The sequence below is a fragment of the Chelonia mydas genome, chromosome 11 (assembly GCF_015237465.2).
Source record: "Chelonia mydas isolate rCheMyd1 chromosome 11, rCheMyd1.pri.v2, whole genome shotgun sequence".
Taxonomy (NCBI): domain Eukaryota; kingdom Metazoa; phylum Chordata; order Testudines; family Cheloniidae; genus Chelonia; species Chelonia mydas.
Window position 1 is genome coordinate 13,699,203 of NC_051251.2, and position 16,011 is coordinate 13,715,213.

General features: G+C 45.2%; 1 protein-coding gene and 1 long non-coding RNA gene across 4 annotated transcripts in view; both read right to left on the reverse strand.

Moving 5' to 3' along the window:
- The window catches only part of LOC122462301, a 33,145-nt gene extending 20,470 nt beyond the window's left edge, over positions 1–12,675 (reverse strand). The window contains exons 1-2 of the long non-coding RNA XR_006284773.1: positions 12,068–12,675; positions 10,577–10,711 (exon numbers count right to left, since the gene is read on the reverse strand). This is a non-coding gene — a long non-coding RNA (uncharacterized LOC122462301). The remainder of the gene's footprint in view (positions 1–10,576; positions 10,712–12,067) is intronic.
- Positions 12,676–14,326: 1,651 nt separating this feature from the next.
- CFAP221 (cilia and flagella associated protein 221) overlaps positions 14,327–16,011 on the reverse strand; it is a 35,913-nt gene continuing 34,228 nt past the window's right edge. For 2 of the 3 annotated variants that reach the window (XM_043524985.1, XM_043524984.1), the window contains one exon: positions 14,327–14,866. In XM_043524985.1, the coding sequence (XP_043380920.1) occupies positions 14,734–14,866 (133 nt within the window). In that variant the 3' untranslated portion in view covers positions 14,327–14,733. The remainder of the gene's footprint in view (positions 14,867–16,011) is intronic. The other variant, XM_007057049.4, reaches the window with a different exon arrangement.

Here is a 16,011-nt window from a genome sequence, read left to right on the forward strand (position 1 = left end):
TGGAACTAGGCTTTGTCTACACTGGACTTTCGTCAGTAAAACTTTTGTTGTTCAAGGGTGTGAAAACCACCCCTCCCCATGATAAAAATGTTACCGACAAAAAGCGCCAGCGTGAACAGTACTTTGTCGGTGGGAGAGCTCTCCTGCCGACAAAGCTGCTGCCGCTCATGGGGGGTGGAAGTTTTTTGTCGGCGGTAGAGCTCTCTCTGCCGACAAACAGCGGCTACACTGCACTGCGCCTTTTAGCGGCATGGCTGTAGCAGCACCGCTGTGTCGCTGAAAGATGTGTAGTGTAGACATAGCTGTAGTGAATGTGTATCCCTCCAGGGCAGTGGCTTGAAAGGCTGATGATGGAGGATGTGCATGAGCATTCCTCCTCGCTCCTAGAGAAGGGACAGGCAATGCCACAAGAACACACACACAACTGCACGTTTAATGTCATGTACCCCAAAGTTATTAACTCTAATTCAACCGAGTTTACCTTAATCCCATAAGGTTTCTTCAGGATATTGTCAGTGTCACATGGGGGTTGGAGGACATATGGATAGGGTTGCTGTATGCCTGTCCCTAGCTCCGAAATGGAAGAGGGGGCCCTGCTCTTGCCTGGTTTTGTGGTTATTCTTACAAAGACTGTTCTAAATTTCTAATGGTCCGTTCCCTTGGGATTTGCTGGGGTTTATTAAAACCAAAAAGAGTGATAGATGAGTAGAGATGATCCACATCAATGCATGTAAACAACCCTGGGTGTTTGAGAGATTCAATGCGGGGCCCCCTCTCTCAGAGCCAACATGCTGCTGTGATCACCTATGGGAATCTTTTCCAGGAAGCAGCACCCATGGGGCTCCAGCAGTGCTCACAGACACTCGGTGACCTGCACAGGGTTCTTTTCAAATGGCTGATGATTGGCTGAGAAGCTTCACTTTAGCAGATTCCTCCCGTCCTTGCCTAGTCCCAAAGCTTCTGCATCAAGGTGTTCCTGCCCAGATGGTTCCATTCTGTAGAATGCCAGAAAGAATGGACCAAGGAGTGACTTTAAACCCTAGGCTCACCTCCCCAGTTGGAGACTTAATATCTGTTTAAATCAGGGACTATTACTTCTTGTGCCAGCTGGTCTCAGCTGCTGCAGTATCACACAAGGAGAAGTGTCAGGATCCAAACTATCTAGGGCTTGGAGTTCCCTATTCTAGCTTTGGAACGACTGTTTAGTATAGCAAGAGGCATTAGAGACTAAAAGGACTGATTTTCCCCCTACCATTGCTGTCAATGAAAAAACTCCCATTGTTTTCAGCAGGGTCAGGAGCAGAGACAAAATCCAGATTGTAAGCAGAAAATTCAGCGTGTGTCACTTTTGTAAAGCTAACTTTCCTAAACATCTTTATCTGCCTATCTATATAAACACATTATTCCAAATAAATGTGACAGGATAATGACTCAAAGGATAGCTAAGCACAACTGTGTTTCTCCAGAGTGTACAACTCCAGTTTGATAATCTAATCCAAATCAGGGAGGTGGCCAGGAATTCCGTCAGATAGACACAATGTTTGGGTCTCCAATAGCAAAGGGCAGAAAAATAGCTCTAACATTAACATAGATTCCTCTGTTTATTTCTTTTACTGCCTCATAAAGAGATGCTCAATGAATGAACTAGGACATGTTGTTCCCTTGTCTGGTCTTCTTCTGATTATGAAGACTCAAGGATGAAAGCCAAAACTCCCTGGAAGAGACTCTAAATGGCAATGAAAGACCAGACTAAACTGATGACTTTACAGTGACTTAATAAATTCCCCTAGATACAAGATCAGATCCTCAACTGGTGTAAATTGGTGCCACGTCATTGACTTCAGGGGAACTTCAGAATGCCAATGCTAGCAACTTTACTGTGAGTCTTATGATATTCAGTGTTTTTCTTGAAGTTCCAGCTCCTGGAGTCAGGTGGTTGTGTGAGAAAATCAAATCTCATCTCATCTCTCTTTCTATAAAGTTGCTCGTTCTCATAGTAGCAGAGAAAAGTTAGAAAACGTGACCTTAATGACTTAAGGCTCAAAAGCCAGTAGGCAATGAAACAAAGCCCCAGTTGGTCCAGTCTTAACTTCTGACACCGGAGGAAGCATAATCTCTTCCTTCTCCTCCATCTCCCAACTGGGGACACTGCACAGCAACAAGGCAAGACCTTATCTTGTGCTCAAAAGACCACAGGGAAGGGGACCCAGCTACCATGCCCATTGCTACATCATGGCCCCAGTGAAGTGTGATCATCCCATCTGGGCCTTAAGTATCTTGTACAACATGGCAGAGGTCGTCTGTGGAAGAGCTAGGACTAGAGTCTAGAACTTCTGGGTCCTACTCAAGTGCCAACCTTCCTTCCCCTGCATCACCCCCTTTAGCATGGGAAAGTGAAATTCTCCCCTATTGACTGGTATCGAAGCAAGCAGAAGTTCACCTGAACTAGTGAGCTCAATGATCTGAGCTTTATTAATCATCAGTAAACTCGGAGAAACAAAAGGCAGCGCCTGAAAGTGCCTGATAAGGCACCGTAGTATTGCACGGCTCTGAGGCGCGTGGCTCTTTCAGCAGAGTCAGCCAGCTGGCTGAGAGAAAGGTCAGAGTAATACTGTGGGAAATTATATATCGTATGCGCTCAACAGCAGTTTGAGTCACTGCGCCTTCCTGCAGTCGCTGAAGCTGCTCAACTCCCTGAAATGAGAGGGCCAGAACTTGAGTTGGTGTAAGATAGTGCAGTTCCATTGACTTCAATGCAGCTACCCTGATTTATGCCACCCGATGATCAGGTTCATGCAATTTGGGGGGCAGGGAGAAAGGGGGAAAACAATGCAAGTTTAACATGTTTGTGTGATGGATAGGGCAAGCCAGTGATGTTAGCAACTTATTTTAAGGCAGCCATAAAGAAAGAATGTATGTAAAGTTCCACGGGAATGAGAGCGCAAGCACGCAAAACTAGCAGCTGCCTCTGCAATGGGGAGGAAGACGACTCTAAATTTAAAGGAGTGGTAAACAGAATGACATCTCCCTTCAGTTTCACAGCTATGCACACGGCAGTGGCATTGGCTTTGCTAACTGTATGGACTACTGTGGATGTTACATGCTTTATAAGGTAGCCTCCATGCGTAGTTAATGGCAAGCATAGTATAGAGGTCAGGAAAGTTTTTGTTAAGATCAGACAAGCTACCGTAGATGGTGAATAAGGTGTTGGCTTTCACTAGCAACACTAAAGGTGTGCTGGGGTTGAAGCTAGGAGTATCGCAAATCAGTATCGACAATTCCTCAGAGGCTTGGGCAAGAAATAAAACCTCAGTGCACCAATCATTCTCTGCTTTGTTGTTCATCCAGACGTGTAATCAAGCTTTGGAAAATACATTGGAGTTGTTCCTGTTTTATACAGCATCCACTACAAATATAACTTATGGCTAGGAAAATCAGCCAATGTTTATTGGTGCTAATGCATTCTGCCCTGGCGAGATTAAACATTTCCTGCGCTCATGAATAAAGAGCTGGACTGTAATTAAACTCTCACTAGGCACTAGCTTTGGTTTAAGCTTGTTGGCAGTAAGGATTCATTTATATTTAAATGATATCGAATAACGTTTATTAGGTTAAGACGTGATCTCATGCTGAGGGCCTTCATCTAACAGTCCCGAGATGTAAATGGCTGGGGATTCTAGGCTGGGTGCTCTGGACTCTGCATCTGCCTTTCCCTGTTGGTCTGAGAGAGCCAAAGGCTACGTCTACACTAGAGACCTTACAGTGGCACAGCTGTACTGATGCAGCTATGCTGCTGTAAAATCTTCTGTGTAGCCACTCTATGCCAATAGGAGCAAGCTCTCCCATTGACGTAATTAAACCACCCCCAATGTCGGCGGGAGAGCATAGTGTAACTCGCGTCGCTCAGGGGCGCGGTGTTCGTTTTCCACACCCCTCAGTGACACCAGTTATACCGAGAAAAGTGCTAGTGTGGACATAGCCAAAGTTTGTTGAACTTCACTGAAGGCTGCAAGGCCCATCAGGCTAGCATAAGTCTGGACAGGGGATTTCCCCAATTTCAGCTATTGCAGTACCTACACCGGTACCTACCTTGGACTGGTAACGTTGCTACTTTCAGCAGTGCAGTTTATCCTGGATTCAAGCAAAGAGAAGCTCCACCAAGGCAAATAGCAGCTTTCCCTGTTGCCTCCACTAAGGGTTTACATTGATGCAACTACATGAATGCCTGGCTCCCTGTGGCTGGATATAGGGCAAAGCCCCACTCAAGGAGAGGCCTTATGTGAGTCTTTCCTTGGGGTGCATGTGGATTTTAAGGATGGGGAATACAGGATTCTCTACCACCAAATCACATTTGTTTTATATGAAATGTGTTCTTAAATTATACACTCACCTAGAGTGCATATACAAATGCAACAGTTACAACGTAGCTCTGTAGACAATTGCTTCAAGTCATTTTCATACCATAGTCCAGAAAGTCTTTAGCAGGGCTAAAGGCAGGGCTGTCCCATGGCTTTATAGAAGCTAGTTCTGCACCATTAATTTGTAGCATTGCAACAGCAACCTCACGCGAGTGGGGTCACATTATGCTAGGTCAGGGGTGGCCAACCTGCGGCTCTTCAGAAGTTAATATGCGGCTCCTTGTATAGGCACCAACTCCGGGGCTGGAGCTACAGGTGCCAACTTTCCAATGTGCTGCGGAGTGCTCACTGCTCAACCCCTGGCTCTGCCACGGGCCTTGCCCCCACTCCACCTCTTCCTGCCCCCTCCCCTCAGCCTGCCGTGCCCTCGCTCCTCCCCCTCCTTGCCCCCCAGAACCTCTTGCACACCACGAAACAGCTGATCAGGAGGTGTGGAGAGGGAGGGGGAGATGCTGATTGGTGGGGCTGCCGGTGGGTGGGAGGTACTGGGAGAGGGGGAGCTGATGGGGGGCTGCTGATGTATTACTGTGGCTCTTTGGTAAATTCTGGCTCTTTCTCAGGCTGGTCACCCCTGTGCTAGGTGCTTTACAAACATTTCTGAAGACATGAGTCAGGCTGCTCTGGCCACTGTAGGTTGGGTAAGAAGGCCAGAATGATGTACAGGGACCCTGCCTGTTGTGGGTATTGGGACAGCTGAGTGTAAGGGGATCCTAAAAGCCTTGGTGCTTGGTTGCAGAGAATTCCCTGGGGGCAGACGCTGCAGAAGACCATCATAAGGCTGTCTCCCAAGGACCCACTTGCAAGTCCTAGTGTTGGGGGTGTGCCAGAGGTGAGGCCCCAGCATGCAGCACTGTGAAGATTCATGGCAGCACTGTGGCTGTGTAACATATCCCCCCCGGTGCTGCCTAAGTAGACGGGATGGCTCTCCAGCTGCTGGAGGAGACCAGCATAGCTTGCAGCCACCTTAGTCTCACCTCCCACGTGGCAGTGAGTTCTGTGTTGTGCTTCTTCTGCGAGAGTTTGTCCTGCACCTTTAGATCTTACGATCCAAGTAAACTAGTGACATAAATGCGTGTACCCTTCTCCCCTCACTTACACTTTTAATGTACATTTGCAATATTTTAGAGATACAGGCGTTGCCAACTATCCCCATTTGCTCCCAGCATAGCCATCATTAACTGATGGATAGTTTTGCTTAGGCACGATTGCAGAGAGATGTGTGGAAGAGAGATTTGAAAGAGCAGGGGTGTTTTAAACAGATCAGGGGAACAGTCCTTGCAGAAAAGGTATTGTGGAAGAACACATAGGGAAGCTTAGGTAGAAGCTGATAACTGGGTAGATAAGGCTTGTGAGACTGGCAGAGCAGAGGAGGTGGGGGAAAGTTGGGGAAGAAAGCTGCAGGAAGAGACAAGAGTGGACAAATAAGGAGGGGCGGCGTAGAATGACCTTAACTGTTCTGCAGTGTCACTAGGCGTTAAACAGCTAGCGATGAGATGATCCTCCATGTGCAAAGATATGTAATGTGACACCCTGGGGTGGGTCATTGGTGCTGGGGACTGTACCTCTGGATTTAAGAGGCCCAGATCAGCTAGCTGTAAGGCAGTAGCAGACTCAGAAACCTCTCTGGGTTACAACTACTGTGCGGGAAGAGAACCCCATATTCTAAGCCCAGGCTACATATCATATGGGAAAGATGCATGAACATCCATAAGCCAGAATTTACCTGACTCAGCAAGTCACTTGAGCACTTCCCCCACATGAGTGATTCCATGGACTTCACTGGGATTGTTCACATGCTTTAAATGAGGGCTTGTCTGTATGGCAAAATTGACTGGAACAACTATTCTGGATTAGCTCTCTGTGTGGATTGTTACTTTTGAAATGCATTAATTAGTTGGAATAAAAGCCACTCTTGCTCTCCAACAGAACATTTACATGGGCAGCTGCTCTGGACTATAGCTGTTCTGATCAATTTCCTTGTGCAGACAAGCCCCAAGTACCATCCCAAATTGGGGCCATTGTTTGTAAAATGCTTTGAGATCATTCAAGATGAAGGGCGCTATATGAATGTAAATAGTTCCTACCCACTGCAGCCAGGCATATCACTATATAGAACACCCATGCCTGTGGTGTCAGAAGCAGCAAGTATGTCCAAACATTACACAAGGACAGAACAGCAAGCACAATGGAGAAGCAAAAGCCTTGATTATAATGGCTGAAAGCAGTTCTGATGCCTCAGGTCCATTTTCAGAGCAATACACAGGGCATTAAATAGGCAATCCTATTAAAAATAATGTGAATTAAACCTATGCTTCTTCACTCACTGCACTCAAAATTCACTCAGTGATACATGCATCCAATATCATTGCAAAGGCAAATTATTATTGATGTGTAGGCAACACACAGACTATGGGAGACCAAGCTGGTGACATTTTATATTTTTAATAGGGTGTCAATTCATTGCTGAAGCAAGTGTAATTTGGTTAAGAATTCTGAAGCCCTAGCTACAAATTTAATCAGCTGATTAAAAAAATGGCACCAATATCAGTAACTTATGTAATTAAAATCTCTCTTAGCAACTAATTGAAAAGCTTTTCTTACAGCAGAGAAAACTAACATCACAAAAGGTGAAAAAGAGGATGCCCAATAACGGTGAGATACAATCCTTAGGGCCTGATTCTGCAGTCTCATTCAAGTTAGCGGGAACTTGTGATGCTCAGCACTGTAGCACCTTGCAAAAATCTAGCCCCTAAGGTTCATCTGAAAGCTCTCCTTTGTGAAACATGAATGATACTGGCATGATGGTATCTGACAAGTGAATACCTTACACGAAGGCATTGATAAAGCGTCTCCATTGCTTTATAGCATTGATATAGCATCTCTATTGTTGGGGCCACTGAAGCCGGTGACAGAGAATCACCGGATGTTTGTAAGAATTTGATCTCACATTTGGAGCACTCATGTAGTTGCCAGCATATGTGTTGCTTGACCGTGCCTTAATGACCAAGCAGCTTCTGCAGTTGCTGAATAGTGCAAGTTACTCTTGCCAAATCTGTCTGGCTATCTCTGCTGAATCTCTACCTTCCAGCTCTGCTTTTTTTGTTGATGTAATAGAATCAATACAAAACACTAAGCCCTGTCTGGTTTGGGTCCTTGTAGAGAAAGAAGGCATGTGTCCACAATGTAAACACAGGAGACATGGATCTGGGTATCTGATCTTTCTTGGAGGATAGTGGCTGCATCCCTGTAGATCTTTAATTAAGTGCTAATGGCAAAGTCTGCTATCAGCCCTTTACTGTGGAACAACCACCAGTTGTTTTTAAAATCCCTTTTCCTCTAAATGATTTGTTTCTACTGTTAAAACAAACAATAAGGTTAATTTAGTTTACGGAGCTGTCTGAGCACTGTTTCCTACTAGTCACAGGCTCCGGAAGGAAAGAACTACAGCTGCTGGAGCTCAGTGACAGCTGCTGGATAAGCATGCATAGGGCACTGTAATCCAGGGCATGGTTTAAAAGAGTGGGAGAATTGTGGAATTCTACCCTCGGGATAAGGGAAGGCAGGAGGCCTGACACCTGAGGGGTGCACTCTGAGAGACCAGGGAAGAAACAGAAGTGCAGCTAGCCCTGCCACCATGGTGGGGTTTTTAAAGGCAAAGTGGAAACATTTTGAAAAGGGACCCCCCACCACTCCCCAATCTACACACCCTTTTTAAAATCCTGATTTTTTTAAAGGTCTTGAGCCACTTCAGCTGTTACTTCTCAGTGCCTTGGGAAAGCATGCCATTGATTTAGGTATCTAAATTTAGGGTTAGGGCCCAAGTACAGACACCAACATTTGAGATTTTGGGCTGCAAAATGGGGATCTCTCTGATTGGTGGCCTCCAGATATTGTCGGGAGGGTTAGTAGATTAATGATTATAAAACAGTTGGAAGATACAAATCCTGAATGTTATTTTGCATTCAGAAAATTGCTTAAAAATTTGCACAGGCGTATATGAGAAAATCCTGACCATGTGCATTTAAATGCTGATTCCTTATGTTTGAAATATATTTTCATATACTTCTTTTAACTCAGACACATGCTGCAGTTTTTCCCCAGCGACCCTATAAAATGTCCATCAATTTAAAGAGATTGATGGCTTTTCTTATCCTTACGAACAAAAAGTGATGTTAATGCTAAATTATCTAGTATTCTAGCCCAAAGATGATTTGCAGATAAAAACATTAACAGTCTCCTAATTTTTAAAATGCACAATTCTAACCTAATTTAGTTTTTCAATGCTCATATTTTAGGTAATCACAGCGGTAAGTGATAAAGCATGATTCAGAATTTTCAATATATATTACCTCTGCTAACGAGACAGGCATTTGCTAGGTAAGATGAATGCTTCTTAATTTACCAATATAAAGTAGATAAATAATAGTTTAGCCAATTAATCCTTTTCAAAGTAAGGGAGGAAGAGGCAGATTAACTTCTCTCCAACAGGCACAAATTTACCACATCCTGCAAATCAAGTTACATGCTCCTGCCCCAGAGAAGTCAATGGGAGTTTAGCCTAAGTTAACCGTGTATTGAAGTGTTTGCCTATATGGTCATTATTTCTCTCTTTCAGGAGCAAACCACGTGTTAAATACACACATAGTATTATGGGGCTAGTCTGGAAAGCCACTACAAGTTTCTCTGCAAGAATTCTTAAGTTGCCTTTTCTAAAAGGGATATTAGGGCAAGGAAACCATATTTTTAAAAAAAATACCTTAATAGTGTTCTTGGCAGAGTGTACATGCATATTTTTATGGCCAGTGCTTGGATGATCTAAGTTACATTTTAAGTGGCACGGATAGAGATTCTTGGACAACACAAAATGTTGTAATGGAGTTAGTCCTGTTAAAAGTACCTGGGTGTAGAAATGAGAAGAAACTTAACAGCAGCTGCTAATTTTTAGTGCCCTAAATGGAGAAAAGGAGGCAGGCACCATTTAAAAAGTCACTCTTTGGATATTCACAAATACTTCCCTTTAACACTGAGGTTTTCCTCTGCTAGATTTTGGTCATCCCCTTTAGAATCATAGAAGATTACGGTTCGAAGAGACCTCAGAGGTCACCTAGTCCAACCCCCTCTCAAAGCAGGACCAACCCCAACTAAATCCTCCCAGCCAGGGCTTTGCCAAACCAGGCCTTTAAAACCTCTAAGGATGGAGATTCCATCACCTCCCTAGGTAACCCATTCCAGTGCTTCACCACCCTCCTAGTGAAATAGTTTTTCCTAATATCCAACCTAGACCTCTCCCACTGCAACTTGAGACCATTGCTCCTTGTTCTGTCATCTGCCACCGCTGAGAACAGCTGAGCTCCATCAAAAAGGATTCTGTGCTTCTCCAGTAGGCGACTTAAGTGGTTCTCTCATTGTTTTTGAGATAGCACTTTTTAAAACAATGTACTAGCTTATTTACAAAAATGATGTTTAATCATAGAAATAATTGTTCTGTGCGTGCCAGAAAACTTCTGAATTTAGTGGCTGGCACACTTCAGGAAGAAGTTATTATTTAGGCAAATTTCAAGTTTTTAGGCAAATGTACAATACATGAGTTAAGGCAGGGGATGCGCAGAGTACAATTAAGGAAGACCACAGGAAGCTAAGTCCCTTCTATCCCTGTTACGAGTAGAGCTACGGGGGAAATGGGTTCCCCATTTCATGAACATTTTTTAGGTTTCAAAAAAGTTTCCTGTTCCACACTGGGACAAAACCAAAATCTTTCCAAATCTGGGGCAAAAAATGAGTGAGAGAATCACTCCCCTCCCCCAATAGCCAATACCTAATGGTTAGGGCACTAACCCAGGTCTCCCATAACCTAGTTCTGAATCAGGCAGAGCAAGGATTTGAATTTGGGTGTCTACCACATCCCGAGTGTCCTAATCACCGAGCTAGTGTGCGGTGGGTCTCAGAGCTGAGGAACCTTCCTGACAAGTTTAACTGAAACTGATACATTGGTCAAAACCAAAGCTTTTTAGTATAATCAGCATTTTCCTATAAAAGAAGTTTCACTGAAAAATTCCCCAACCAGCTTCAATTGTGAGTACTTTTTTAACCGATGTGGGATAAGCAAAACCAACATTCATATGCTAGTATGATATGGAATAGAACTTGGAATTACATACCTAGTGCCTTCCGTAATCCAGGTATCCCAAAGTACTTTGTTGTAGTCAGATGGGGCAGTGCAGAGATTATAGAAGCAAATGTGTGGCAGCCATTGTGGGGTAGATTCCAAAGATGTGGCCAGTCTGTTTGCCCAACTGTGGTGTGTTGCAGAAACACAACTTCCTATAACTGAAGAATCTGCTATACTGCAAAAAGGAGAGTCAGATTCCTGGGGACACAAAGGGGACATTAGCTGACCTAATGCCCCCTCCCGCTGCAAAGGGGTCACCCTGGGTGATATGGAGTCAGCTCCACACCTTCACACTGTGGAGATAAAAGGTCTGGCTTCTAGACCACCTCTGTGCAGCAGCTGCTGGAGTCATCCTTGGGGGCTGTGGAAACAAAGCACTTCCTCTCTGCATGCTGATCCCTGGGCCTATAAACTCTAAAATGCAGAAGCAAGCTGCATCACTTTGAAGACCTAATGGATGGTCCTGGGGTTCTGCCAGTTGGGGGCGGGAGCTGTAATTACCACACAATTCCACAGCAACTCCACTTCTGGAAACAGCACCCTGATGAGAGCTGTTTTATCAACACATTCTCTGGCTGCCCTGGCCACATCCCTTTCCCCACCCACTTTCTGACCCCTTCCTCCACCACCACTATAAGCAGAAACTTGGCTGCTTTGTGCTGCCTCAGTCTAGCATACTGGCATCCACCCTTCTAATGGGGGTCTTTACTCTGGTGGGGAATTGAATCCATGTGTCACGTATGTCCCTGCAAATTAGAGTGTTAAAGAGACACATCCCACTAGGCCTGTTACAAACATGACAGATTTCCTCCAATAGAAAAAGGAAGCAGCATGTACCTCCCATATTTAAACACTCAGTGTAATAAGAGAAACTCTACAGAAACCCAGTACTTTCTAACTGTCCAGATTTGCCTTGTTGGCAACTGTGACTAGGGAGCTATCAGAAACCTACTGTCCTACTTAGCCTCTCTGAAACAGCAAAGAAATACGTGGCTAGGACTTGCTGTAGCTGCCTGACACACATAGGAGAAAACAGACTCCCTGGTTGCACCACTCCTAGTGCCTTGGGCTTTTTGGTGTGTCAGCATTTGTCTGTTCTCGCGTAATCTAATTTGGTTTTTAAGGGGCTGCATGTTGAGTAAGTATTTCTGGCATGCGGTTCTAACACGCAATGTGCATTGCAGCATTTCATTACCTTACAGGTTCACAGCATGTAGGAGTCAAGCTTTTTACTTTCAGCTGTAGACAGCTCAGATTATTCTTCCAACTGAATAACTAGCTCTCCTTGGATAAATCGAACAAACATGCCAACATACTATTTGCCCACAACAAAGAACTGCTTTATACCAGCTGCTTGGCACTAGGAAAAAAGTTATATGCATCTCAGGGAAGGGGACACTCTACTTAAAACTTCCCCTTAGGAGAACTCTCCCTTAGTTACCTTCCCAAAGTTCAAGCAAGGATGTGTGTTTGGTAATACCTTGGAGCACACTTTCTTCCGGGGAGAAGGGATCACACGCGCACACTTGGTGAAGGAGTTCTTCTAAAGGGCCCAGTCAGGCAGCACAGTTCAACTGCAGGCTTTCACACAGAAAGCTTTTCTCTCCAATGCTGGTCATAAGCTTGCATGAGACAAGCTTTAACTTGAATATACCACAAACTAAAGAATAAACAAGCACTACTTAACCTACTGCAAAGCCAGCCCCCATCTAACCTGTCACGGAGTTCCTGTGGCTGCTTTGTATCTCCCTTTCTCCTAGTCAATCAGCCCTGTTCATCACCAGCTTTCCCCTCCCTCAGGAGCTCTCTCATCTCATTACCCCACAATCCATTCCACCTGCATGACACTTGAGCAAGGAGTTAACTCCTTCACTGCTGGAATCTGGAGGGGACTGTACTCAGGTGGCTCTAGTCACTAGCTGGGGATAGACAGTCAGCCACACCCAGGGTAGGGTTCTGTCCCTCTCTTCAGGGCTCTGTTTATTTTTTTCACAAAGAAAGAAAAGTGCACAACAAGAAACACAAACAGTCTCACTAGGGGTTCACACTGGGTAGGGACCTTTCTGAAACCAGAGGCTTCACAGGAAGGGGGTGGGCAGGTGGCTGGCAGACTCCTGCTCTGGTTACCAGAGAGTATCCTCTCTCCTGGTTTTCCCCTCCCTTCAGGGGAGCTGAGTTCATCTTTCTATTGTCCAGGTGAGAGTGTGGGCCAATCATGAGGGGCTGATCATCTATGTCAGCTGATTCGCAGCACCTGTCTGCTGGGCTGCTCTCTGGGGCAGGGTGCTGCTCCCTGTCTCCCTCCTTCCCCCAGATATCAAAGGGGCAGATTGCCCTGTCATAGGGACCAGCTTGCATGTTATTTCTTTGTGAACAATAACAGGGCTAAATTCACCCCTCCCAGTACAAAGCTTGAGTGAACAGCTTAGGGTGGAGGTTAAGAGTCAGGGTATGTCTACACTTAAAATGCTTCAGCATACAGCTGCAGCTGTGCCGCTGTAGCGATTCAGTGTAGACGCACACTACCGCAATGGGAGGGGTTCTCCTGTCACTGTAGGTGATCCACCGCCCAGAGGCCATGACTACACGAGCAAGCTTACAGAGATACAGTTGCGCCGTTGTACGATCGCTTGTGTAGCCGCTCCATGCTGAAGGGAGAGAGCTCTCCCATTGACATAATAAAACCACCTCCATGAACGGCGGTAGCTATGCCGGCAGGAGAGGCTCTCCCTCTGACGTAAGGCTATGCACGCTACCACTTGTGCCCGTGAAACTTACAGTAGAACCTCAAAGATACGAACACCAGAGTTACAGACTGATTGGTCAACCGGACACCATGTGAAACCGGAAGTAACCAATCAGGCAGCAGTGAACAACAAAAGCAAATATTGTATTGTGCCTCTATTGCATCTTAAAGGTAGGCACATCTGGGCTGCCTGTCCCCACCCTTTTCCTTACCCCCACCCCCATGCGTGGGGCATCCGCTTACAGCTAGAGTTGAATATGCTGAGATTCGCAGGCAAAGCTGTGAGCCCCCGCTGCCAGCCCAAGGCAGCCAGAGCAGGAGCAGCACTGGGGTCTGTGCTGCTTTCCTGTAAGCAGTGGGTGCTGTATTCACCCCCCTCCCCTGGCCAGGAGTGGGGAGCGCTGTTTTCACAGACACCCCCCGCTGGGAGGGGGACCTGTTGTTTTCATCACCACCACCCTGGTCAAGAGGGGGACAAGCTTAGAAGCTGCCTAGCTGCCTCTGGAACCTGGCCCGGAGCCGGAGCTGCGTTTTGTTCAGAGTTACGAACATTTCAGAGTTACGGATAACCTCCATTCCCGACATGTCCGTAACTCTGAAGTTCTACTATATGTTGCTCAGGGGTGTTTTTTTCACACCCCTGAGTGACAGAAGTTTTGCTGACATAAGTGGTAGTGTAGACATGGCCTCAGAGGCAGTGGCTAAGTTGACAGAAGAATTCTTCCATCAACCTAGCACTGTCTACACCATGGGATAGGTTGACATAGCTACATCTCTCAGGGTGTAGATTTGTCACACCCCTGAGTGGTGTAGCTAGGCTGATGTAAATTCCCAGTGTCGACCAGTCGTCAGTGACCCACATGCAACAACTCACGGACAGGCCATGGGGCTGTATTGCAGCTCAGCCATGGAATTTATTCTAGCACGTGTGCAAAGTCTATATCCAAACAATACAAAAACTAATGAAATCCAAACAATTTCTTCATGTTGATTTTTTACATTTTATTTGAAAGCAGCACACTCTCAGACAAAATGCATATAACAGTACTTAGTGGCAGAGGAAAGAGAGTCCATTAAATAGATGAGGGGAAAAGTTGTATATAAAACTACAAAATATCTATGTGCTGGGGTAGTTTTCCAGTAGTTAACCCCAGTGCACAATGAATGAGCATGTAGGGAAGAAATCCCTCACGGAGAGATCATTAAGCTCATATACAATATACACAGTAAGGGCCATAGTCGAGATTATACTAGAGGGTGCTTGGCCTACACAGGAGTCTATTGCTTGTTGAACATAATTTCATACCTGTTCTGCACAGATACAGAAGTCCTGAACCAGCAATACTGTGGGGCTGAGATACAGCACATTAGTGACTGAATTGTGGAATTTGTGAACTAGTTTATTCCAGAATGAGGGTTTTGTTGAGTGCTTTCTGCTTCATTTTTTCCATGTGTCCTTGCAGCCTCTCTCTGAGTTTGCTATTCTGGGATTGCAAATACCAATCCAGATGGTCTCTCGGGTCTCTGCAGGAGATGGTGAAAGTAATTTATATTTATAACAAGGTAAACTGTTACATAAAGGTGACAAAACCAAAGAGAGCCATTCATCTCAATGTGTCATATTCACTCTTTTTTTAAGGGCAGGAAATAACTTTAGTAAGGCCTATATAAGTACTGTTCTACGTGAGTATATACAGTATTGAAAAGGGTAACAAGAACTGTGAAGGAGGCATTTCTTCTGAGCTCAGCTAATTGCTGACTGGGGAGCTAACTATTTACCTCACAGTATGAATATACTAGGAGCAATTTCAAGAGAGTATTTAGAAAAATGTAAATGGTATAATCCAGTAAAACACACACACATATACAATAATGCTAACGAGCCTTCCACTGAGAATGCAAGGGACTTCCACTGGCATCGAAAGACACTGAATTGGGCCTTAACTGTTTTAACACAGTCTCGGTTTCCCCATCATAGAACTCAAGGAAATAGGGAACTTTTCCCCAAATCTGTTATGCAGGAAATGCTAAGCCAGTTTGTGTATTATGTATGTGTCTGTAAGTTGTATTATGGCCTACTGGCTATAGCAGCAGCCACTGTCTTCTGTGACTTCTCCCTCAACATGGGGATTGTGACCTGTGGATTTATGCAGTTCCCAGACCCATTGGCCAGGCTCTACCATTCCCAGGCCTGTCCTCAGTCCTCTGTATAGCAATGTGGACAAAGCAACTGTGGGCAACTCAGCATTGGGATGAGAATCACAATTTTTCATACTTATTCTGGTTGTTTTGGCCATCAAACCACGAGGTTCCTGTAGCCAAGACACAGAGCCTGTATCCTTGCACAATAAAGTACCCCGAGAATAAATTCAAACGCCACGTCTTGGCAGCTCCATGGAGAAGCAGTTTCATAGAGTTTAAAGTCAGAAGGGGCCATCAGATTATCTAGTCTGGCCTTCTTTATATTGCAAGCCATTAAATTTCACCCAGATACCCCTATGTTGAGCCCAGTGACTTTAGGGAGACCAAAGCATTTCAGTCCTCAGAAGACTAAGCTATTGTGTGCCACAGCAGAGAACAGGAGAGACCAAGGTGCCAGTAATGCCTGAGGCTCCTGCAATGGCAGGGAATTGATTAGCTGAGATATGCCCAGATGATCCTAGCAGGCGATCCATAGC